The sequence below is a fragment of the Gastrolobium bilobum genome, unplaced genomic scaffold (assembly GCF_033153095.1).
Source record: "Gastrolobium bilobum isolate Gb01-03AN ecotype WA unplaced genomic scaffold, APGP_CSIRO_Gbil_v1 utg28565, whole genome shotgun sequence".
NCBI classification, from domain to species: Eukaryota; Viridiplantae; Streptophyta; class Magnoliopsida; order Fabales; family Fabaceae; genus Gastrolobium; species Gastrolobium bilobum.
In genome coordinates this window covers 19,656-42,918 of record NW_026898729.1, presented here as the reverse complement: position 1 = coordinate 42,918, position 23,263 = coordinate 19,656, and the positions used below count along the sequence as shown (strand labels likewise).

At 36.4% G+C, this 23,263-nt stretch overlaps 2 protein-coding genes and 1 non-coding gene across 5 annotated transcripts; 1 reads left to right on the top strand and 2 right to left on the bottom strand.

Annotated features, from left to right (window-relative positions):
• Positions 1-616: 616 nt before the first annotated feature.
• Positions 617-1,411, top strand: LOC133283612 (uncharacterized). The gene has a single exon (XM_061480496.1). The coding sequence runs from the start codon at positions 617-619 to the stop codon at positions 1,409-1,411; it is 795 nt and encodes a 264-aa protein (XP_061336480.1).
• A 6,903-nt stretch (positions 1,412-8,314) lies between these two features.
• Positions 8,315-8,386, bottom strand: TRNAD-GUC (transfer RNA aspartic acid (anticodon GUC)). Its single transcript has one exon. It is a non-coding gene; the product is annotated as a tRNA-Asp (tRNA).
• A 2,599-nt stretch (positions 8,387-10,985) lies between these two features.
• Positions 10,986-16,493, bottom strand: LOC133283611 (squamosa promoter-binding-like protein 6). Of its 3 annotated transcripts, none has more exons than XM_061480494.1 (5): positions 16,478-16,493; positions 15,232-16,340; positions 14,525-14,661; positions 12,228-13,089; positions 10,986-11,308 (listed from the first exon to the last, which is right to left on the bottom strand). In XM_061480494.1, the coding sequence occupies exons 2-4, from the start codon at positions 15,900-15,902 to the stop codon at positions 12,242-12,244; spliced, it is 1,656 nt and encodes a 551-aa protein (XP_061336478.1). In that variant the 5' UTR covers positions 15,903-16,340; positions 16,478-16,493; the 3' UTR covers positions 10,986-11,308; positions 12,228-12,241. The 3 variants fall into 3 exon arrangements, with proteins under 3 accessions (XP_061336478.1, XP_061336477.1, XP_061336479.1); XM_061480493.1 differs by lacking the exon at positions 16,478-16,493 and having other exon boundaries at positions 15,232-16,153; positions 16,265-16,427; XM_061480495.1 differs by lacking the exon at positions 16,478-16,493 and having other exon boundaries at positions 12,228-13,107; positions 14,528-14,661; positions 15,232-16,153; positions 16,265-16,427.
• Between the last annotated feature and the right edge of the window lie 6,770 nt (positions 16,494-23,263).

The window sequence follows — 23,263 nt, the reverse complement described above, 5'->3', positions numbered from 1 at the left end:
CAAGGCAGTGAGAGAAGAGAGAAAACAAGGTGCTTTGTAGCGTTGGGTGCTTTGGAGATTAATCGATTGAACAGGGAGATTTAATCGATTAAATCTTCAAGTCAACCATTTTTGCCAGTTTTGACCATTTAATCGATTAAATCTTCAAGTTAATCGATTAAAGAGAGGCAGATTGGTAGATAGTTTTGGATAAGGGGAAAAATGGTTATTAATTAATTAATGAAGGATAAAAAGGTCAAAAAGCCTATATATATATATAAATTATGTAAATATTATAATTTATTTTTAAATAATATATAAATAGGCTAAAATCGTAAGTTAAATAAGCCTTTTTAAAACCACAGGACCTTATCTTAGTTAAATATAACTTAAACTTAATTTTTTGCAAAATAAGTTAAATCGTAGTCCTTATAGACTACACAACTTATTCTTACCGGGAAGCACACTTTGCCAACGCTCCTCTTGGATTCCAAACTAAGTACTCTTAACATATTTACCAAAAAAACAAAAGTAAAAATTCTGAAAATTTTCCAAGCTGAATTGGCTAGGGCGAGTAGGTTCTAAGAAATAGTTTTCCAAGAAGTCATTTGTACCCATACTAACAACGTACAAGGCAATGGAGAACCGAGGAGAAAACGAGAGCAGAGGGAAAGCGAGTGAAGAAGAAGATCTCCTCCTTAGGAGCATAGACAAACCCAAAGATGTAACAGAAATCTCAATGACTGATGTCCCATTAACCTCAATAGTGAGGCCTGTGCTGAACAATATGGAGAAAAATCCGGATATTACCTGCAGTCAACCAGGATCAAAACAGAAAAGCTCTATTTCCTATAGAGACAAAGTCATCCAACTGAACGGCCAAAAGTACTCTTCTCCTGAAGAAGAAGATGAATGGTCAATCAGTCAAAGGGAAGAGGAGGAAGCGGAAGACATGGACGAGGCTAAAGAAGAAGATGATCCCATATGCCCTACCTACAGAGTATCTAAGGAACAACACAAAGAGGATTGCAAACAATGGAGGAAGGCTCTCATTATTAAGCTACTCGGAAGGAAGATTAACCCAAAATTCCTGATGACGAAACTGGAGAAACAATGGAACTTGGTCGGCTCCTATGAACTAATTACCCTGGACAATGGGCACTTACTAATTCGTTTCAAGGAGGAAAGGGACTACATTCATGTCCTTCAAGATGGGTCGTGGATTGTAGTGGAGCATTACCTTGTGGTGCAAAGGTGGAGACCCCTTTTTAACCCCTACGATGAGGAGGTGAGGAAGCTGGCGGTCTGGGTGAGAATACCTAGATTACCAATCGAACTCTACTCAAGCCAACACCTTTGGCAGATTGGGAATATATTTGGTAAAACCCTTAAAATTGATAGGAGCTCTCTGAGGAAGAACGAAGCCGGATAGGGTGAACTAACGCAGAAAGCCCGTTTTGCAAGAATCTGTGTGGAAGTGGACATGAGAAAGAGTCTCTTATCTAAGTTTAAAAGGAAAGACAGTACCTATCAGGTAGGATACGAAGGTTTACACATGTTATGCTTTAGCTGCGGCAGGTACGGCCACCGTAAAGACACCTGTGGGGTTGGAACTAACCTTGCAACCAAGAACCAGCACTGCGGTGTGGTCGATAATGGAGGTACCAGGAAAGTAGCCTTGGCAGCTAAAGGTGAAACCGAAGAACCAAACGCATTTGGAGAGTGGATGATAGTGAAGAGATACCATAAGAGTCGTCGGTTGAAGGCGGTTCCGGAAACTCCGCCCACCGGAAAAGCGAAACCAACAACGGAGGGCTTAGGGAAGGGACAAACCAGTCCTCAGGACAATAATGTCAGTCCTAGGAGACAGGTGATTCAGAGCAGGGCTATCAGGAAGGATAGCTTACCCATAACAGCAAGCAAATCAGGGAATCAGACGGCTATGCAGGTTACTGTCACTCCTCCAGTAGCTAAAGATTAGGGATTTCAGAAATCGGTGGTCCAATCAGAGAAAAAGGTGGCTGAAGTCAACAGGCCATTGTTTCCCTCCCTACGAAATATCGCTGGGCCCAGTAGTGGCTGTCAAAAAGATTGCATCCTAATTGATAAATAACCAAGGAAGGAAAAGGGTAATTTGGGTAGTGGTGGCCCAAAGTCTAAAACCAAAACACCCAGGAAGGATAACAAGCCTTACATTGGGCCCAACAAGAAACAGACTGGACCAATGAAAAATACACTTGGAGAGATGGCTAAAAAGCCTTTACTGCCTCTCCAGCTGGATAACGTTAACATCATTCCATCAGCCGTGGAGTCAGAAGCGAAACGAGCAAAAGATGAAGAGATATTATCCTTGATGAAACACATAGACAAGGATCAAGAGAACGTGCTACTGGACCGGACCCTAGAGGCTTTGGGGTCACCAACTCAATCCTTTTGATGGTTGGACTCGGTTCGTATTGGGCCTCTACTACTATACAAATTGTTTATTTAATGAATTACATCATTTAGAATAGTAGAGGTGTTCACAAGAAAGGTTTCTTAGGCCTAATACGGGACCTAAAGTTCAGGTATAGGATCAAAGTCATGGTCTTTCTAGAAACAAAATGTAGTGGAGCGAAAGCTGCCACCAGGATTAAACAGTTGGGGTTCAGTAATTTCCACCGCCAGGATGCTATCAGATTCTCTGGTGGAATTTGGGTCCTTTGGGACAACTCTGATATCTCAATCCAGGTTCTCCTATCCCACCACCAATTTGTCCATGTAAAAGCACATCACAATGAGTCAGGGATAGAGGAATTAACCACCTTTGTGTACACTAGCCCAAGACGACTGGAAAGGCACCTTCTTTAGAAGGCTCTTAACCAAATTGTCGAATCTGTGGGGAATTACTCTTGGATGGTGCTTGGGGACTTCAATGCAATGCTTTGGCCATCTGAGAAAAAAGGAGGAAGTGACTTCTGCTGGTCCAGTGCAACAAATTTCAAAAATTGCCTCGACTCCTGCCTCATCAAGGATATTGGACTCTCAGGCCCCGGGTTCACCTGGAAAAGGAATGAGCTCCAAGAAAGATTAGACAGAGTCTGTGTTAACGATAGCTGGAATCTCACTTGGGAGAACAGGGGAGTGATCCACCTCCCTTCTTACTCTTCGGATCACCGCCCCATCCTCCTAACCAACAAAAGAGATGACGATCAGCCAACAGGAAACAAACCTTTTCGCTTTCTTGCGTCCTGGCTCACAACAGACAACTTTGGTGATCTGGTTTCTAACTGTTGGAATTCGCCTCACAAGTGGTCAAAAGCGAGGGATACTTTCCAGGAAAAAGTTATTGACTGGCATAAGAATACCTTCAAGATAGCCCAGTGCCAGAAGAATAGATTACATGCTAGAATTAAAGGTATTGAGGATCAAATCAGCTACAGATATGATCACAGCCTGGACAACTTGTTGAGATCCCTCTGGCGTGAACTGGAGCGTATCCTCATCAGGGAAGAGCTTGATTGGTTTCAAAGGTCTCGGTGTGACTGGATTAAGATGGGGGATAGGAATACCAAATTCTACCACTCTAACACAGTGGCTAGGAGAAGGAGAAACAAAATCACTGCTATCAAGAATGAGGAAGGCAACTGGATAACAGATACCCAGGAGATCATAGACTTGGTCGTGGAATACTTCGAGGGAATCTACACTGCAGAGGTGGATTGCTTGGATGATTTCCCTATTAGAGATGCTTTCCCTAGACTAGAGGAGGAAAGAATTTCTGATCTAGGAAGGCTGCCTTCCAATGAAGAAATTAAAACAGATTACGTTCAACATGGGGAAATTCAAAGCCCCTGGACCTGATGGTCTCCAGGTTGTTTTCTACCATGCTCAGTGGAACACAATCTCCCAGTCATTATACCAGCTTGTAAGGGAAATCTTCTTAAATCCAGATAGGGTGGAGGAGATCAACCAGACCCTCCTGGTTCTCATCCCAAAGGTCGAGGTGCCAGAAAGAATTAATCAATTTAGGCCCATTAGCTTATGCAATGTGTCCTATAAGATTGTTACCAAGATAGTGGCGAGTCGCCTGAGGGAATACATGCAGACCTGGATCTCCCCCAACCAGTGCAGCTTCGTACTCGGGAGGAATGGGACTGATAATATTATTATTGCCCAGGAAGTCATACACTCCATGAGATTAAAGAAAGGATCAAAGCAATGGATGGCTATAAAGCTGGATCTCGAAAAAGCCTACGACCGTTTGGAGTGGACTTTCATCCATGATACCCTCATGGAAATTGGTCTTCCTGGGAACTTAATTAAGCTGATTGACAAGTGTGTTAGCTCTGCTTCCATGAATCTCTTGTGGAACGGCTCTAAGACCAGAGATTTCAAACCAGGAAGAGGGATTCGGCAAGGAGACCCATTATCCCCTTACCTCTTTGTCCTGTGCGCTGAAAGACTCGCCCACTTAATCCAGGTTGCGAAGGAAGTCAGAGCTTGGAAACCAGTGAATCTTAAGAAGAATGGGCCTCCCCTAACACACCTTTTCTTTGCGGTTGATGTTATCTTGTTTACGGAAGCTACAGTTGACCAAGCTCAGCTTATTAATCAGGTTCTTAGAACTTTCTGTCAAGCTTCCGGAAAACGTGTGAGCAGAGAGAAATCAAGAGTGTTCTTCTCCAAGAATACCTGCTTTCCCAAGGCAAAAAAGATCAGTGAGTGCCTGAACATAAACTTAACAGGAGATCTGGGCAAATACTTAGGCATACCTCTCCACCATAGGCGTGTATCCAATAGCTCTTTGTATAAGGTGTTGGAGAGAGTTCACAACCGCTTGAATAGTTGGAGTCATCAAACACTATCTCTGGTTGGTCGAGTCACTCTTGCTAAGTCAGTGTTAGCTGCACTACCTACCTACACCATGCAATCAGTTAATCTCCCGCTACAACTGTGTGATGATCTGGATAAAACAACAAGGAATTTCATTTGGGGTTCAGCTCCATATCACCGTAAAGTTCACTTGGTCAACTAGGAGACTCTTTGTTCCCAAAAAGGATATGGTGGTGTAGGACTGAAGCAATCTAGATTAATGAATAAATCCATGATGATGAAGATTGGCCATGGGATCCTATCCAAACCGGAGGCTCTCTGGGTGAAGGTCATTCGCAACAAGTATGGAGTTGGGGAAGATTTGATTCCGAACTTAGGGAGATGTTCGGCTAAATCCAATCTCTGGAAAGGTGTCCAAAACTGTTGGCACCACGTGATGGAGAACTCAAGATTCCTGGTTGGAGATGGAAACAAAACTAATTTTTGGACAGACATATGGCTCCACAATACGACCTCTCTCCTAGCTTCAGCTTCTTCTCCTGCCCCCGAGGAATGCCTTGCTTGGAATGTTAGCGATCTGGTGGATGAACATGGCAGGTGGAAATGGCATCTGTTCCAACATCTCCTCCCCCCTAATATCACTAACACCATAGCTGGGCACACTCCACCTCTCCCAGAAGACGGTGTAGACTGCATCATTTGGAATGAGTCCAATGATGGGTCTTTCTCTGTGAGAAGCGCCTACAGGAAACTCTCAGCATCCACTCACCCCACTAATGACCTTTGGAGTATTCGCTGGGATTGGAAAGGGCCTCACAAGATCCAATTTTTCCTCTGGCTTCTTCTTCACAACAGGATCCTAACCAATGATCAGAGATTGAAAAGAGGATTGTGCAGTACCGCCACATGTCCTAGATGTAATAATCCTTATGAAGACAGTCTACACATGGTAAGGGATTGTGTTTGGGCTCGTAGAGTTTGGAATCTAGTTTTAGGTCCAGGTCTCATACCTCACTTCTCTAATATTACTCTGGATCGGTGGATGGATTGGAATTTGAGAAAAAACTCAGGGAATCGTGATGGTTCTAGAGCTACTTGGTTTGGAGTTACATGCTGGTTCATTTGGCTAGACCGGAATGAATTTGTCTTTAACAACAAACCTCCAAACGCCATTGGCACGTTTCTTCGCATCAGGAATTTGGTAGAGAATACGTACCTGGCAGACAAGATGTTGTCAGCAGCATCTCTTCTCCTCCGTCCCAGAACGGTGGTTGGCATTACTTGGAGTCCCCCGCCTCTTGACTGGTACAAGGTCAATACGGATGGATCAAGTTCCTTGGATGGAAGTAAAACCGCGTGTGGTGGAGTAATCAGGGACTCAGCAGGTAATTGGCTAGTTGGATTCAGGAAAAACACTGGGCATGGGAACTCTCTCTCAGCTGAGCTAAATGGGATCCTTCAAGGCCTGAGACTCGCTTGGGATAAAGGTTACAAAAGAGTTTGTCTGGAAAGTGACTCAATGACTGCAATTAAGCTATTGGAGAATGAATGCAGGGCTTCCCAACCGTATCGGTCTCTGGTCTTGAGAATTCAGACCTGTCTAAAGTGGGACTGGAGAGTGAAATTAACCCATGTGCATAGGGAAGGCAATTCGGTAGCTGATAGTCTAGCTGCTTCTTTTGCTCACTTAGATTGGAATGTGGAGATCCTTGACTCTCCTCCCGTTTACTGTATTAGTTTATTGAGGAAAGACCAGTTGGGAGCTGTGTATCCCAGAATGGTAGCTAGCTAGTGTAACGCCCGGCCGCTTCAAGAATCAATGACTATCCCCACATACTAACACGAGACTTTTCAGTGTGCTTTTTCCTCACTCGCACACTTCCCGGAAAAACTTCCCAGGAGGTCACCCATCCCAGAATTGCTCCAAGTCAAGCACGCTTAACTGTGGAGTTCTTCCGATCCGGGCTACCGAAAAGCATATGCATCTTGTTAGTATAGGTAATACCAATTAATTCTTATAAGCTATCTCAAACTGTGCAGTCTCACACCTGCACAGTCGTTGGAATCCCTCTCTTTCGGGTGTCGATTTGATTCATTCATGCATGTAACCCCCAGCTGAAAGCCTGTCAGGAGCCGCTCATTGTCCATGCCCTTTCGAACCGGTGATCACTCCCCACCCTCATCAGCGCTTGTGATGTTACAGCTAGTCCTCTCTTTCTGTCTTTTCTTTCCTGTCTTATCCAAAAAAAACAAAAACAAAAAAAACAAAAACAAAAACAAAAAAAAACAAAAGTATTATTAACATTAATGGAATTAATAATTTTTGTTTTTCAAACAAAACTTTTATGTCCTTTTATGAGTTTCCATAAACATCACCCTAATGAACAACTAAACATGAAACATGATTTGACGGAACCAAAATGAGTTACTTGTGTTTAATTCTATAAATAGTAACGTAAAGGAATACTTAGGAAAACGTTAACGTTTCGGTTTAGTAGCGTTGGGGTGAACGTAAATATGATTCGGTTTTCCTTGTTTTGTGAAGTTGATACTTGATAGTCAATTATCACAGCTGGTTGGTTGGCATGTTCAGAGTGTTCCCATTGCATGTTCCTTTGTGCCGTCCAATGCCCAATAACCCAAAACAAAAGCTGCTCCCAAAATTTCATTTGGACTATCATAATGTGAAAGCCGGCAGACACCAACAACATCTTTAACTAAATTTGCTGTTTCAGCTCAAAATTATTCTTTAACTAACACAATATCATGTGATAATATTCTTTTTAAAGATTAATTTGATTCATAATCTTGTTCCGAAGGAAAATGAGACTAATCCTCCTTCGAGGAGAGAGGCATGTCCTCTGGACCCCAAATTTTTTTCAAAAATTTGCTTAAGACATGATTTGAATCCTGACCCAAACAAATCCTTAGGAGCTCAATTGCCTTAGGAGTTTGTCATATATTCTTAACTATTGGGATTTTTCAGAAAATATATATTTTACAGATTCTAATGTAATACCACCATATGATTATACAATTCTAGATGTACCTAACAATTCCATATCATTGTAATTGTTCTTAACGATTGGGATTGTTCAGAAAATATATATTGTACACATTCTAATGTAATACAAGCATATGATAAGATAATCCTGGAAGTAACTAACAAATCCATAACTTTGTAATTGTTCTTAACGATTGGGGTTGTTCAGAAAATGTCTATTTTACACATTGTAATTCAATATCAGCATTTTGTAATACAGTTCTTTAAGTACATAACAATTTCACAGCATGGTAATTGTGAGGCAAGCTGAGTTGTGGAGTGGTCCTTCTCCTGCTTATATTTAATTAATTGTGAATTAAGGTAAGTGGTGAATACGTAAAAGCCCATAACTTTTGGGCCCTATTCCGCAGCAGAAGCCTTTTTTGTGATACGAGATGTTCTCACACTCTGGAGTTTGTTAAGGCTATGCCCAACAAAATTATAAAACGAAAAAAAAGGGTAACAAAATTTCAAAATCGCCGTTGCCGGGGATCGAACCCGGGTCGTCCGCGTGACAGGCGGAAATACTCACCACTATACTACAACGACTTTGTGATTTTTTTCGTATGAAATGTTTTATTGATAGAAATTTAATTAATCATTCTGCGGCGAACACAATTCACTATAATAAAGTGAAACACGAACCTCGAGGGAGGGTGGTGCTATTTTTTTTTTTGGTAATCTTGTGTAAGGTGGTGCTATTAAATGTAATGTGGATTAGGAGGCTTTAGCTCATAGCTCTTGTTCATGGAAATCAGATGGTGCTAAAGGATAAAATAGTTTTTCGTGAACTCTTGTGCTTGGTACTTTGACGTTGTTAATTTTCTTGCTGATGCTCTCTCTCTCTCGTATTACGTTATTTTGGAAAATGATTATGGAATTGAACTCTGTAGAGGCTCTTCCTCTTTGCATGAAGATGAAGAAGCCATGCCATGCCATAACAATACTATGCAGTTCTTTTTTCTTTTTTCTTCTTCCCCCCAACCTTGTACCAATAAAAACAATAGCAAAAAAACTACTTTACTTGGTTGGACTTCATGACTAGCATTGTTATTAGTATACAAAGATGAAATATTGGATTGATGCAGAGTTAATTAATATTCATGGAACATCAAATACGTGAATCAATTGATAAAGAATTATGATTGGAATATATACATAGGTATATGTAAGGAGAAGTGGCATAACTAACTTTAGAATATTCTAGGAGGTTAAGCTTAGTATAAGATGGGGAGGGCGAAATGTGTGAAGGCAGACTGAGAATTTGAGATTTCTTAGGCTGGAAACCAGATTATGAGAGAAATCTGAAGCCTCTCAAATTGCTCCAGAAAACCTTTTAGCTTTTCTTGTATGTTTTCTTTCTTCTCCCATTATTTATGAAATTGTCTCTACAATTGTATTTTCCTTAATTGCTTTCAATCAATATATCAGAAAATCCAGTTCTTTTAGGTCATTCTTGGTGTTCTGTGTGTGCTTATCTTTGATATATTTCAGCTTAACCAATTGGGCAAAAAAATTTATTTATTGTAATTTAATTAAATAATTACACATTTATTACAGTTTTGGAAATAATTACGGATCTATTGCACAATGTGACGCCTTTTTTGGGCGTCACATGTGACGCCTCATTTAGGCGTCTCTCACCAAGGGAAGACGCCCCAATGGAGCGTCTCTCATGAGGTGTTGACACATGTTATTTCTCTCTCCAAAAAAAATTATAATTTAATCATAAAACTTCTGAAGGCCATAACTTTTGACTCGGGTATCCAATTCAGGTAATTCTTTTTTTGATTCCACATAACTTTTCGAGATCTACGCAATGACATCTCATTTGATATATTTTATTTCTCACAAACATAATTTAAATTTGCAAGAATGATATTATAAGAGCGTTTAAATCCACAAGCCTCTGAGTACTAGATTTGTGATTTAATATAAAAAAAATCCAATTCAGGTAATTCTTTTTTTGATTCCACATAACTTTTCGAGATCTACGCAATGACATCTCATTTGATATATTTTATTTCTCTCAAACATAATTTAAATTTGCAAGAATGGTATTATAAGAGCGTTTAAATCTACAAGCATCTGAGTACTAGATTTTTGATTTAATATAAAAAAAATAAAGATTTAGTTTGTGATTTAAATTTAAAAAAAATCACATTTTTTAATTTTTAATATAAAAAATAAATAAAGTTTTGGTTTGTGATTTAAATTTAAAAAAATCTAAAAAATTATGATTAATAAGGAAAACAAAATAAAGATTTGATTTGATTTGTGACTTAAACTCAAAAATCAATTTGAAAAATATGTATAATAAAAAAATAAATAAATAAATATTATAAATCTCTAAGTAAGAAGGATTTTATTTTTGAAAACCATTCAGAAGCTATAATTTAAATGGCTTTAAAGAAAAAAGTCATAAAATAGAAGGATGTAACTTATGATACCGTATGATTCAAGATACAAAAAATCAACCAAACGATACACAATACGAATTTCGGTTCAATAACATTGTACACTATTTTTTTCAAACACTTGGTTTTGGTGTGTTTGGTGTTGATTCGGAAAGAACTAAGAGACTTTTAGGTTTAAACGCTCGTATAGTACCATTCTTGCAAATTTAAATTATGTTTGTGAGAAATAAAATATATCAAATGAGATGTCATTACATAGATCTCGAAAAGTTATGTGGAATCAAAAAAAAATTTACCTGAATTGGATACCCGAGTCAAAAGTTATGGCCTTAAGAAGTTTTATGATTATATTATTATTTTTTTTGGAGAGAGAAATGACATGTGTCAACACCTCATGAGAGACGCCCCATTGGGGCGTCTTCCCTTGGTGAGAGACGCCTAAATGAGGCGTCACATGTGACGCCCAAAAAAGACGTCACATTGTGCAATAGATCTGTAAATACTCTCCAAACTGCAATAAATGCGTAATTATTTAATTAAATTACAATAAATAAATTTTTTTGCCTAACCAATTGTCTCAAATTCGAGTTCCGAATATGTAGCTGTATTAAAATCTTGATTTGAAAAACTTTGCCGCCCTTAGCTTGACCGAATTAATCAACTAATCGATAAACCGGTAGAGAAATCTCATAAACAAGAAAAAATAAATTAATATTCATCATGGCATAAGTTTCATTCATTTAGACCTCCACGAAATTGAACATCACTCCTCAGTTTTAGTTAATAAATATTAATGGCATGAACCTGAAGAGCACACTTTGATACATCTCAGGCTTTTTGTTTATTACATATCAGACTGAGAGGGACTATTGTGTCCGAACCACTGGTTGGTCAGCTTCTTGATCCGAATCAACACAAGAAAACTATTTAAACTAGTTAGTAGCAGATGAGTAATGCAGATACCATCGAAACCTTCTTCCTCTCTGCTCTACATTGTTTAAGATGATTGACATTGGTGTTTGTCACAACAGGCTGCACAAGCACAAGTTGTTTCCTGTACCAATGGAAAATGAAAATTTTTTAACCCTCTGAACAGAGAAATGTTGTTAGAGAATTAAATCTCAAAATGGACTTCAGAATGGAAAGCAATGCTGCAAATGGAGGCTAGATGAACACCAAGAGAACAATATTAACTGCTCATTACATACATATCCCTATCAAACATTTAGCTTTTATGTGTATAGAATAAAATAAAACCGAAAGAAATTAAATTAAAGCTCTCTCACTTGAATTATTTTGATATTCGTATTCATGGTTTAAGATCAGCTTGAGGCACCCAATGCTTCCGAGAGATGCATCAGGCTTGTTTGGATGAACTTTAAACTGCATGCATTGCTTTTTTTAGAAGGACTTTTTTTTTAAAAGAATTTTTTAGTGTTTGGATCAATATCTAAAAAACATTTTTAAGTTAAAAACAATATTTTGGCTGTTTCAAAAGCCATAAATCTTATCAAGCACTATTTTAGCTGCTGCTTTTTTTTTTTTTGTCCAGACATTTGCTTTTTTCAAAAGTTGCATCTAAACAGACAAAATGAAAAACAATTTTATTTTGAAAAAAAAAAAAAAAAAAACAGCTTCTAGGGAAAAAAGCTCATCCAAACAGGCTCTATAACAGTTCCATTCAACTTGTCAATGAACTAGATGTTTGTTCCCCTTAAAAGAACAAAGATAAAGGATATAGCATGACTGGTTTGGAACTATCAATCATCCAGTAAATAATTGATTAAGAAAACCTTTCTTTCACCAGTGGCTGTAGTTCATATACTTTGAGTTGTCATTGATGTTGAGCCTCAAAATTACTGCCAAGATTTCATTTTCCCACCAAAGAAGAAACATGATTTCAAGCTAGAGAACAATGTGCAGTGCCAAGCCTCAAAATGTGGTAATCAAATACCATGAGACAGAAAATGTACCTGTTTAACACATCTTAAGTAATCCGGAGAGAGCAGGAAGAATCATTTTCTTGCTTCACGTGCAAGGATCGTCTCTGATGCTCAACTCGCTGAAGTTGTGATGACAGTTGAAGCAAGTCAATGGTGGAGCCATCTTCATAAGAAAGACGATTTTTCACATTCACAAAATCTGACCCTTGGAAAATCCCATCAGCCATTCCAAAGTTGACAATTTCATTATTGTCTGATATCAGTATAGGACTAAGATGACTTCCATCTGCAGGATTCAATTCAGATGGAAACCTATCCGACACTCCACTAGAACCCTGTGAACTTAATCCTATCATCTTTTCAGAGACCTGATTCATGCTGTAATGGCTATGGCTGCTTGGAATAACCAAGTGGTGAGCCATGGGAATTCCTGATGATTGGCTTGACGAGTTCTGGGATTGAGATGACAGAAGAGAGAGAGCACAACCAGAGTCTGAAATTCCCGATAATCCTTGAACAGTTGATTCTGTATCAAAAACATTGAAGTCTTCGCTTCCTGAGGAAGTGTTCTGGAATAATGATTGCGACGTGAGGGCAGGTGGATATTGACTATTATTTTCACAGAAGATCTTTCCTGTGGCAGATGTAGCACCATTTTCCTGAAGAAAGGGAAATTGTTTTTCACTATATGAAGGAAATAGAGACCTTGACTGATGATGTCCATTGGTAGTTGGAATAGAAGAAAGATGCCTATAACCAGTGCTATCTTCGGCTTTTATAGGTCTCCACCAGTCACTTGTTCCATGTTTCTCAAAAGATAAGACCCCGCTGGGGAGTATCTCTTGGCAGATAAAAGATGATGATGTTAGCATGGTTCCCTGGAATCTGCCATCTGCAAGAACCACAGGATCTTTATAAAGTTACAGATCAAAAATTTTTATTAATATAAGATTGCAAATGTTTGGAAAACTAGTATTGGCGAATCAGTTATTATAGAAGTCAAAGACCAAATTTCAATTACAAACAATTTTAAAAAATGAAGCAGCTCAATACCGATTAAGGACCCGAAAGGGTCTTAGAATTTATGTCACACTGGCCAATATTTAAACATATAGCGACTAATTCCAGGTTTGTAATGATTACAACATCTTGGAAATTTAGAATTTAGCACAATTTTTAAGCACAAGGAAATGTGGAAACTTTATCTCATTCCATGCATAAAACAAACGGAAATATAAGAATCATGTTGCAGGAATGGTACTGTTCATCCTGCAACCATTTTTTGACTATGTACTCTCGGGAATACATAATTAAAAAAAGTAACTTTAATATTACAACTATGTACTCCCAGGAGTACATAGTTAAAAAATGAGTTGCAGGATGTCCAGTAACAGGACATCCGATGCACCCTAAAACAAAATATACAATGCAGAGTAAACTACAGAAACTGTCACATTACTTCATCTTTCTTTTTTTTAATCAGAGACAGAAAATGGGTTGCAACAGCCAATATATATGCTTAAACATAATGTTTGTAATGTCAAATAAAAACTGGGAAATAAAAGTCATTAGACTTCATTTTGACAGAGAATCATTTTCTTCAGATATGATCCCATTAATCTCATAGAATAAGTCACTTATGGTTCACGTCCGCCATTTGACCAAAGAATCCAAATTAAAGCTTACACCAAAATGACAACTGATAAAGAATGGCACAAAACCAGCACATGTAGGAGAATATCAATGGAAATATATTCTGAAACAAAGTTGACAATTGATAAAGAATGACAAAGAACCAGTACATGATATAGAGGTCTACATAATAATTTCAACTAAGAAAACTACATTACATATCGTAGAGTGATATGGCATGATGACAGATAGTTAGCAAAGACATAGCATCAAGTTAAAAGTTTACAGAAAATTGTCTAACAAGCGCACTACAGGATTCAACAGAATCAATCTCAAAATTGAGAAGCTAGGCACAAAAGTGAACAAAAAATTTACTCATTCTCATTCAACACTGTATGGTCATATATATTTCAGAAAGCCTCTGGAAAGGTGAAAATGAACTAAAAAAAGGAACCAAGTTTACTAAGGCATGCTTCTATATCTGTCATAATGAAGCAGTCAAATATCAACTATGAAGGTTTATTAAGTTACAGTGATTCATGAATCCTCTAATTTTGAACTTCAGCAAACATGATGGAAAAGAAATGAACAAGAAAAGCAACAGAGGAATATTCAAGTGCATCTAGGAAGGATGGAACTTTGAGAGGGAGAAAGAGAACAATTAATATGATATAATTTAAGAAATATATTATTACCACCATATGGCTGAAGCAACCTCCCAGCTTTTCCAGAGTGAATACTGACTTGTGGCTTTCTTCGCCTCTCATTATGGCCTGCAAGGCGTTTACGACAGCTACGCTTACCATCATCAAATTCAGCCAGCAAATGAAACCTGGACAGTAAGCTAAACATTACAGCAAAGCTATATATCATAACAATACGGTTTCTTATTTATTTTAGAAAATCTGAAGCTGAAAAATTAATGGAGAAAAAATAATACATTTAATAGGAATATTCATAAAAGGGTGGTTTCTTCCATTTAAGAAAAAGAAGTAACAACCAAAAACGAATAGATGTGTTTAGCTCAAGAAGAATATCTAAGAACCCAAAATCATTAATTTGGACGATTAGAAAATTGGTTAAACCAACCTTTTTCCCAATAATGCAGATATGAAGCAACTAGGAAAAACAGTTAGGAATATAACTTGGAAAATAATGGGTGTTATGGTAAGGCATGACAGCATAGGGTGAAAGCAAAAATCAGATCAAAACTTTTAAAACTCATATGGCATGCAATTGAGGAGGTAAAAAGTCAAGGTTTAGTTTTCCAATAGGTGTAAGAAAGGAGGCAAGCCTTTGGGTGAAGGCTAAACAAATTTGAGTTTCAATGTAAGTTTAGCTCACAGCAGCAACCTGCAAATAAAAAAGATGTGAAAGATGAGAACTTGAAAGATTGACCAACCTACTACATTGCTGACAAAACCTTTGTTCAATGCCGTTCACTATAACTTTGGAAGTCTTGGAGTGAACCTCACAAACTTTGTGCCTCTTGTGGTAGTCTTTGCAAGCACTCAGATCCTTGTTACAGCCATAGACTTGGCAGTATGTAGTTTGAGAGTGGACCCCTGAAGCTCTTACCCTCTTGGGCGGTGTCGATGACTCAGATGAAGACAAAATGGGAGTTCCCTTGGAAAATATTGGATCCATGGCATCTCCATGATCATTAAATCGACCCAGTTTCAAATCAATGAGGGAATTGCAACAATTAGAGTCCCCCAGAGAGTTTGAAAGCTTGGAATTGAAGTCCTCTCTTGCAGAAAATGCATTTGGGGCAGCCACAACAGGATTAGAAATTCTGCAGTCAGCACCACTATCCATCTTTCTGCTATGAACAGTACCACTAGGATCATCAGAGAATTGTTTCCCCAACATTCCAGGAAAACCCAATTCCTCAAAACCTTGATTCTCAATGTTTTGCTGACCCAAGGCCAACATGTCATTGGAAAAACTACATGGGGTTTTCAGTTCCCAACCCAAGAATGAACCTTTGCTTCTCCCAAGCGTATTAGGAGGAGAAAGTGCATCATTAGAAACATACCCTTTTTCTTCTGAAACATAAATCCAAGACTCCATCACAAGCACACACCAGGATCAGAATACAAGAGAAACCAAACAACCCCACTTCAATTGATGCAGGAATAGTATCTCAACAGCAACAGAATTTCAAATCTCATAGCTTCACCAGAGAACAAGGTTAACAAAGAAGAACCATTGCAGAGCCTTCAAAAAGCACTGCGAGTGCCCCAACAAGAGAAAGATTGAAAAGCAAACAAATTTATTGTCCCTGAAGCTGAAGCCACAATTTTTTTATAACCACTCAATTCCTGAGAAACCAAATAGATTGAAAAAAAAAGAGAGAGAGGAAAAGATAACCCGTTAGAGAAAACTTGAAACAAAGGAACAGTAAAGAAACTACAGAAATGTCAGAACCCCACGTGATATGAATCAAGAAACACCGCGGAAATAGGTCAATGTGCTCAGTGTAAAGAGTGTGTTAGCTCAAGCAGAGGACTGAATGGAGGCAAAAACACAACTCAGATAATGAATGAGAAAGCCATTCAGTGGCTTTGAAAAGGAAAACTATAAAAGTTAACTAAAACATGATTGAGAGAGAGAGAGAGAGAGAGAGAGAGAGAGAGAGAGTTTACAAGTGTAGACTGTAGTTGTATAAGTGTGGAATGGGGTTGAGGGTGATGCAACTCAAAGTGAAAGAGATTTGAGCGCTTCCCAAATTCCATGGAAATTAAAGGAGATTTGTGGTTGCTATTTCTAGAAAGAGACTCTGAGAGTGGGTAAACCAAGAGATTTTCTTTTTACTTTATTTTCTGCTTTTGTTAAGTAACTTAGCAGCATCATAATATGAAATGATGTAAGGGGTTGTTTGTTTCAATAGTTTTGATTTGTTTCCCATCAGACTGATTTCTACATAATAAGTTGTCCACGTTTGGTTCGCTAATCTTATTAAATTTACCCAATCTTATTAAATTTACCCATCAGTATCAGTTGCCCAGCTTTTGAATTTGCATGTTAAAAAGCAAAAAACCACTGTTCCAAAAAGCAAGTTTGAAGGTGGTATTTGTGTGAAAAATCCGAGAACTTAATAAAGTGGTTTATAAAGTAACACAATTATCCCTTACAATTGGTCCTACATGGTTATTTTTAAAAGGATAATTTTGTAATTTGATTAAGTTTTTTCATCAATATTTTATCTTCAACTAAATACACATTCAAGAATTTCTCTCAATTTTCCTAGTAAATTTTTTTCCATCCAAACAACTTTTTTTACATTTTCCTACCAAACTCACTTTCCAACCATTTTCCTTTCAATTACATTTTTCTAGTATTCAAAAAAAATTTCCTCAACCAAACGCCCCCTAAGAAATTAATTAGATTAGGATAGATAGTAAAGAAAATTAGAATTAAGAGTAGCACCCAGAATTTTACCATTATAAAGGATAATAGGTCGGACATATGAGAGTCGCAATTCTTAAAAAGTAAAAAGAAAAGAAAAAAGACCCACTCCTGAAATCGAATTAATCTGATCCTTAGGTTTTTGACACCTATTGTGACCCACTCCTGAAATCGAATTAATCAGATCCTTAGGTTTTTGACACCTATTGTTATCTATTCAAAGTAAACAAAAAGACTGAAACCTAAATTAATAATATGATTAAAGATTGAGAAAGGTTATAGTTACTGCTTTTTTTTTTTACTACTTATTACTATTAAATTTTAACCGTTGATTTTCATCAATCTAACGGTTATAATTTATTAGAATTAATAATTAATTAATAAATGTGACTCAATAAATCATAACCGTTAGATTGACAAAAATTAATTATTAAGATTTGACAGTAACAAATAGTAAAAAAAATAATAAGTGTAACTTTTCACTTAAAGATTTCTCATGGAAGAGAAGAATCTTTTTTCCTGCTAATACAACAAACATATATATTCCACTTAAAAGAGAAAAGATAAAAAAAAAAATTCAATGAAACCCATTGTTTGTTATATCAGCAAAAGAAGAAAGATTCTCGTATGACATAAGAAATTAATAACCCTTAATAATATGTGCACATAAACATTAAGAACATGTCTGAAGTACCTGATAAAGAAAATAGAATATGATAACTTATCATATCTTATTTTTATTTCTTGTTTGGTGAGTCAATATGATATGATTAATTTATCCTATTGTCTCATTTTATTCTATCTAATACATGATTTCTTATCCTATGAGAGGAGCTGAGTTAAGATTCAATAAGATAGGATACCAATATTGGATACTCAATATATCACGCTACCCAATATATTTGTATTTATTGCATTATATTTTGTTTTTTCTTTTTCTTTTTTCCTTCTACATAATCTTATCAGATTGCTAATCAGATGCTCATCAAACACAAGACATGATATAAGTTTATCAGCCCCATATCATATCCTACCCTTATCATATCCTGTCCACCAATCGAGTCCTAAACATGTATTTGCCGGTTTAATCTTTTATTTATAAAGAAAAATTATTTTAACTAATAAAATACGTTATCTGCTGTAGCTTATTAAGAAGAAGAAAAATATAGAAACAAAACAAAATTCTCAAAAACAAAAATAAGTGATGAGCGATTAATGTATGGCTGTTGTAGTGTAGTTGGTAGTCAACATCATTTTCCTATCAGTTTTTTTTTTTTTTTTTCGTTCTTGCAAATAATTGGTTCCGTACTTCCGTTGACTCGAAAGTGGTGACAAGTCGTGGTTCAGTTGCTAATTTGAACTCTACGCGAGTGAAATTTAATTCCATAACAACATTTTGAATTTGGATTTTATAATTCTCATTCAACATGAGAATTAAAATTTTTCTAAACACCATTCGATTTCTGTACTGACATGAGTCTTACATATAATTTTTTTTAACACATAAATCTTATATGCTTTTTATCTCTACAACATAAGATTTCAATTCTCCTTCAATATAAGAATTATAAAACTCTTTGAATTTTACCATTACATATTTGGGAAAACCTTTGAATATGAAATTAACTAGTAAAATTATTTTTTTAAGAAAAAAATTCTGATAAATTTTTTTCCATTGTTTTCTTTTTGGAATATAAATTTAATTTAATACTATAATATTTTTAGTATCAATAAAAATATTACATGATTATATAAATTTTTTATTGAAAGTATTTACTGTTTTTTAAAATATATAAATTTTTATTCACTAACATCGTAAATAATTTTATACTATTGATCAATCATATCATGGTATATAATTAATAACAGTTAAAATGTTACTTTAGAGTTAAAAAGCTTTAAAAAAGAGAACGTTGTCCCATTAAGTCAAAGTCAATACCTTCTAATTATAGTTGTTCGATTATATCAAAAAAATTAATTCTGATTGTCACTTAAAAACTTTTAATAAAAGAAAAATATCAATGTTTCGTGTTTGAAAAATATGAGAATACTTGGGCTAAGGACGACGGATGCATGTCACTTTATGCTGGTACTTAAGTAGGTTTCATGACTTAACATCTTATAAGATCCTCTCTTTGAACATGTTATGTAGAAATAACATAACATGTTAAGAAATTATTTTTTTTAATGAGGAAAAGGGCAACTCACTTTCTTTTTTAATGTATTTTATTTTTATTATGACAATCATATCTTTGATAAATGAAACAACCTTGTAACATGATTATGTCTTGAATAATTTATTTAAAAAAAATATATACATATGATGCTTTTGAAGTTTGAAAACCCCTCGCTACTAATCTCAAAGAACATTTGTACATTGATTTAAAGTTTAAATGTGTAAAACAAAATTTTCAAAAATAACTCTTGAAATAATTCACTAAATACTTTTTATTAGAATCATAACGACATATTCAACATAATTTATCATCCTTTTTTTTTCTTCCGAATATACTATCGAACTTAGCTCATTGACTTAATGAGAAATCCTAGATTCCTAGGGGAAGTCTAGGGCACTCGCCACCTATAAGAGGGAACTTCACCCTCGTGGAAAAAGAAAGAGAGGTATTAATCTTACCTTATACACTACATATATCATTTTTAATGATTTGAGCGATGGAGTACCTTGCAAGTGCAACACCCTCTTGTTAAATGAGAGCATGCAGATAAGCTTCTCACAACAACCACTATCACTCCTACTCCATGGAAGCTCAAGTATAACCTCACATTATGTTCAAGTAACCACATCTGAACATTGGTATAACACCTCACATATTTAAAATGCATATTAATAGTTAAATCGTGTGTTAGAGGATATGTTTAGTGAAAATCTTAAGTTTTGGGTCAAAACACACAAGAAAGGTAAAACGACAAATCAACAAATATGTAATCCTGAATTGTAAAATGATAAAATTTGGCCTGAATTTATGAAAATAATACTGAAAATTGATTCATAACAAAAAATTGAGTAGTTAGGCAAGTTTCTAGAAAATTAATGAATAGTTTTTTTACCGGATAAAAAAATTGCAGTACAATTGCACCGAAAAAACGTGAAAAGTGAGATTACTTCTCTAGGATTGAATATATGTTGGAAAATGTACTTAGAATCAAGAAATAGAATTAGTGGTATTATTTGATGAATTTTAGGCTTTTTGAAAAAATGTGCCAACGGTGCACCATTAGGGGTAAAACAGTAATTTCACCAAATTACTAAGAAACTCTAGATTCATATGTTCAAGGGTAATTAAAGGACATTTGTAAGAACTCGCACTGCTAAATAATTAATTAAATAAGATTATCATGCCAAAGCATGGATTTGATAAAGATTATGCATAATTATGGAAAGATAAATATTTAGAAAGTCGAATAATTCTTAAAGTCGCTTTTCTGATGAAAAGTGCAGATACCGGTTCTGCTTCACGGTATAAGTGTGTACCGGTGAAGTATCCCGAAAAATTATAATAAGTATATGAATATTCCTAGAATAATATCTAGGTCTGGAATACCAAATTTGGAGTGAGAATAATGAGCGTTGATGCCAAAACTTATACCGGCTACGTATAAAATGTGTATCGGCAAAATGCTGCGAAAATTATAATAAAAATATGGTAAATCCTAGAAAAATGACCAGGTTCAGAATATGAAATTTGAGGTTAAAATGAATAGCGAAGCTATTAGTGCTAATACTGATGGATTAAACTTAATGCACCTATAAATGCTTAGTGGCACAATATCCTAGGCCATATTGCACATCCTACGTGACCCTTGTGCTTCAGCTGTGTGTCTTCACCTTGCCACCACCCTTCTTCACCAAGAAAACCTTCAAGAGGCCACATTTCCTCTTGATTTCTTCACTAAAACTCCATAGTTGAGTGTAGACTAGCTTTGGGAGGTAGAAAGATACCCCTTTTATATGTTGGAGTTTCTGTATGGTGAGAGTTGAGAGCTGAGTTCATTGGTTTGTGATGAGGGGGGTCATTCCTTTGGCATTTGAAGCTTCAAGAAGCCATCTTTTGGGTAGAGGACCAAGCTTGAGGGTTCATTTTCGTGGTCTTGCTGTGGCAGAACCTTCGAGTTGAGTGGAAGGCTCCAAGACCACTCTTTTACTCTGTTTTGAGCTCTTGGGTAAGCACCACTACCTTTGCTCTTGATTTTCTATAGAAAGGATGAACCTTGATGCATGTAATAAGTGAAAGTTAAGAACTTAAGTGTTAGTAAGGTATAACATGTAAGAACCCGCACCATTAATTATAGAAATTAAATAAATAATATTGAGATTAATGAAATAATTCCATAATTGACCCTAATAATTATGAGAATGCTTGAATAATTATAGAAAGTAATTAATAATGTTGACAGTCGCTTTTCAGACGAAAAGTGCAGATCACGGTTCTGCTCCACGGTATAAATGCGTACCGGAGAAGTATCCCGAAAAATTATAATAAGTGTGAGAATATTCCTAGAATAATATATAAGACTGGTAAAACAAGTTGCAAGTCGAAATAATGAGAACTGGTGCAAGAACTGATACTGGCTATGTAAAAGCGCGTACCGAAAAGGTGCTGCGAAAAATAAAATAAAAATATGATAAATCTTAGAAAAATGAGTAGTTTCAGAATCCCAAGTTTGAGATTAAAATGATAAGCGTAACTATTAGTGCTAATACTGTGGGATTAGTTTAAGGGACCTATATATATAGCCTTGGGCACTTAACCCTAGGCTGATACCCTTCATTCTCTACGTGAGTTTCAGAATTTGAACAGCCACCTTGCCACCTTGTCTCACCTTCCCTCTCCATTGAAGCATCTTGAGACCACCATTTCTCTTGAGTTCTTCATAAAGACTCCTTCTATGAGTGTGTTTAAGCCTTTGGAGGGTGAAAGGTTCTCCATTTCTGAGTGGTAGCTACTTCCTTAGTGTGAGTTGTGGGCTGAGTTGGTGTTTCCCTTTGGTGAGAGTCATTTTCTTACCACTGAAGGCTCTAAGAAGCTAACTTTGTGAAGAAAGGGCCTTGCTTGGCCAAGATTTTCGTGGTTCTCTTAAGTCAGAAGCTTGGTGCTGTGTAGGGGACTCCTTGTGTGTTCCATTTTCGAAGTTTTAAGCCTTGGAAGGTATTCCATGATCTCTCTTTGTCATTTTCATGATTTAAGCTTGTTTAATCTTTTAAAAAGTAAAACTTGGATCATTTGAGTTAAAGACTATGTTTCTGAGTCTTAAACATGTTAATGAACATCTGTTTAGGGAGTCATTGGACTCCAAATCACGTTTGGACCCTTAAAAATGGGATTATGCAGATGACAGTTCGAATTTCTGCATTCTGATGGATAAGTATTCGAATACTTTTCTGGTAGTATTTGAATACTTGTCCTCTGGTAGTCGAATACTCCTTGCTGGAGTATTGGGATACTTTTTTGGGAAGAAAAGTATTCGGATACCTTGAATAAGTATTCAAATACTTGGTAGTATTCGAATACTTGGGTATTGGTATTCAGATACCTGGTTGTATTCGGATACTGGGGGAAAAAGTATTTGGATACCTTGTGGTATTCGAATACTTGAGTGAAAGTAATCGAATACTTTCTGGAGACAGGGAGTATTCGAATACCTCCTGCAGAAACAACATGTAATGACTTAAAATGAGTTAGAAAGCCTTAATCACTTATGGAATCTTGAGCAATGATTATTGATGATTAATTATTATATAAACAGATTGTGATTGTGCTGTTTGTGGGCTTTAAGCTAGTGTGAGCTTGGCTTGGATAGTTAGCTTGCACCTCGGTTTAGCCATTGTTGGTTCCACCATACCCCATGGGGGAATGGTTTATATGCATGATGTGTTTTCATGTATTAGTTTATTGAAATGCTTTTGAGCTGTTAAGTGCAAATGCTTATGATATGTATGTGATGTTTCGCCTAGACGGGATGTGATCTTGTGGGCAGGTACGGCATGGGCGTGTGCTATGTGG

What these genes read in the sequence shown, in the direction of transcription:
- LOC133283612 (XM_061480496.1), top strand. Translation starts at nt 617, where the DNA reads ATGGAGAACCGAGGAGAAAACGAGAGCAGAGGGAAAGCGAGTGAAGAA.
- LOC133283611 (XM_061480495.1), bottom strand. Translation starts at nt 15,902, where the DNA reads ATGGAGTCTTGGATTTATGTTTCAGAAGAAAAAGGGTATGTTTCTAAT. An exon ending in TTTTGTCAGCAATGTAGTAG is followed by an intron (nt 14,662 to 15,231) that starts GTTGGTCAATCT and finishes CTTACTGTCCAG; the next exon opens with GTTTCATTTGCTGGCTGAAT. An exon ending in GAGGTTGCTTCAGCCATATG is followed by an intron (nt 13,108 to 14,527) that starts GTGGTAATAATA and finishes AACTTTATAAAG; the next exon opens with ATCCTGTGGTTCTTGCAGAT.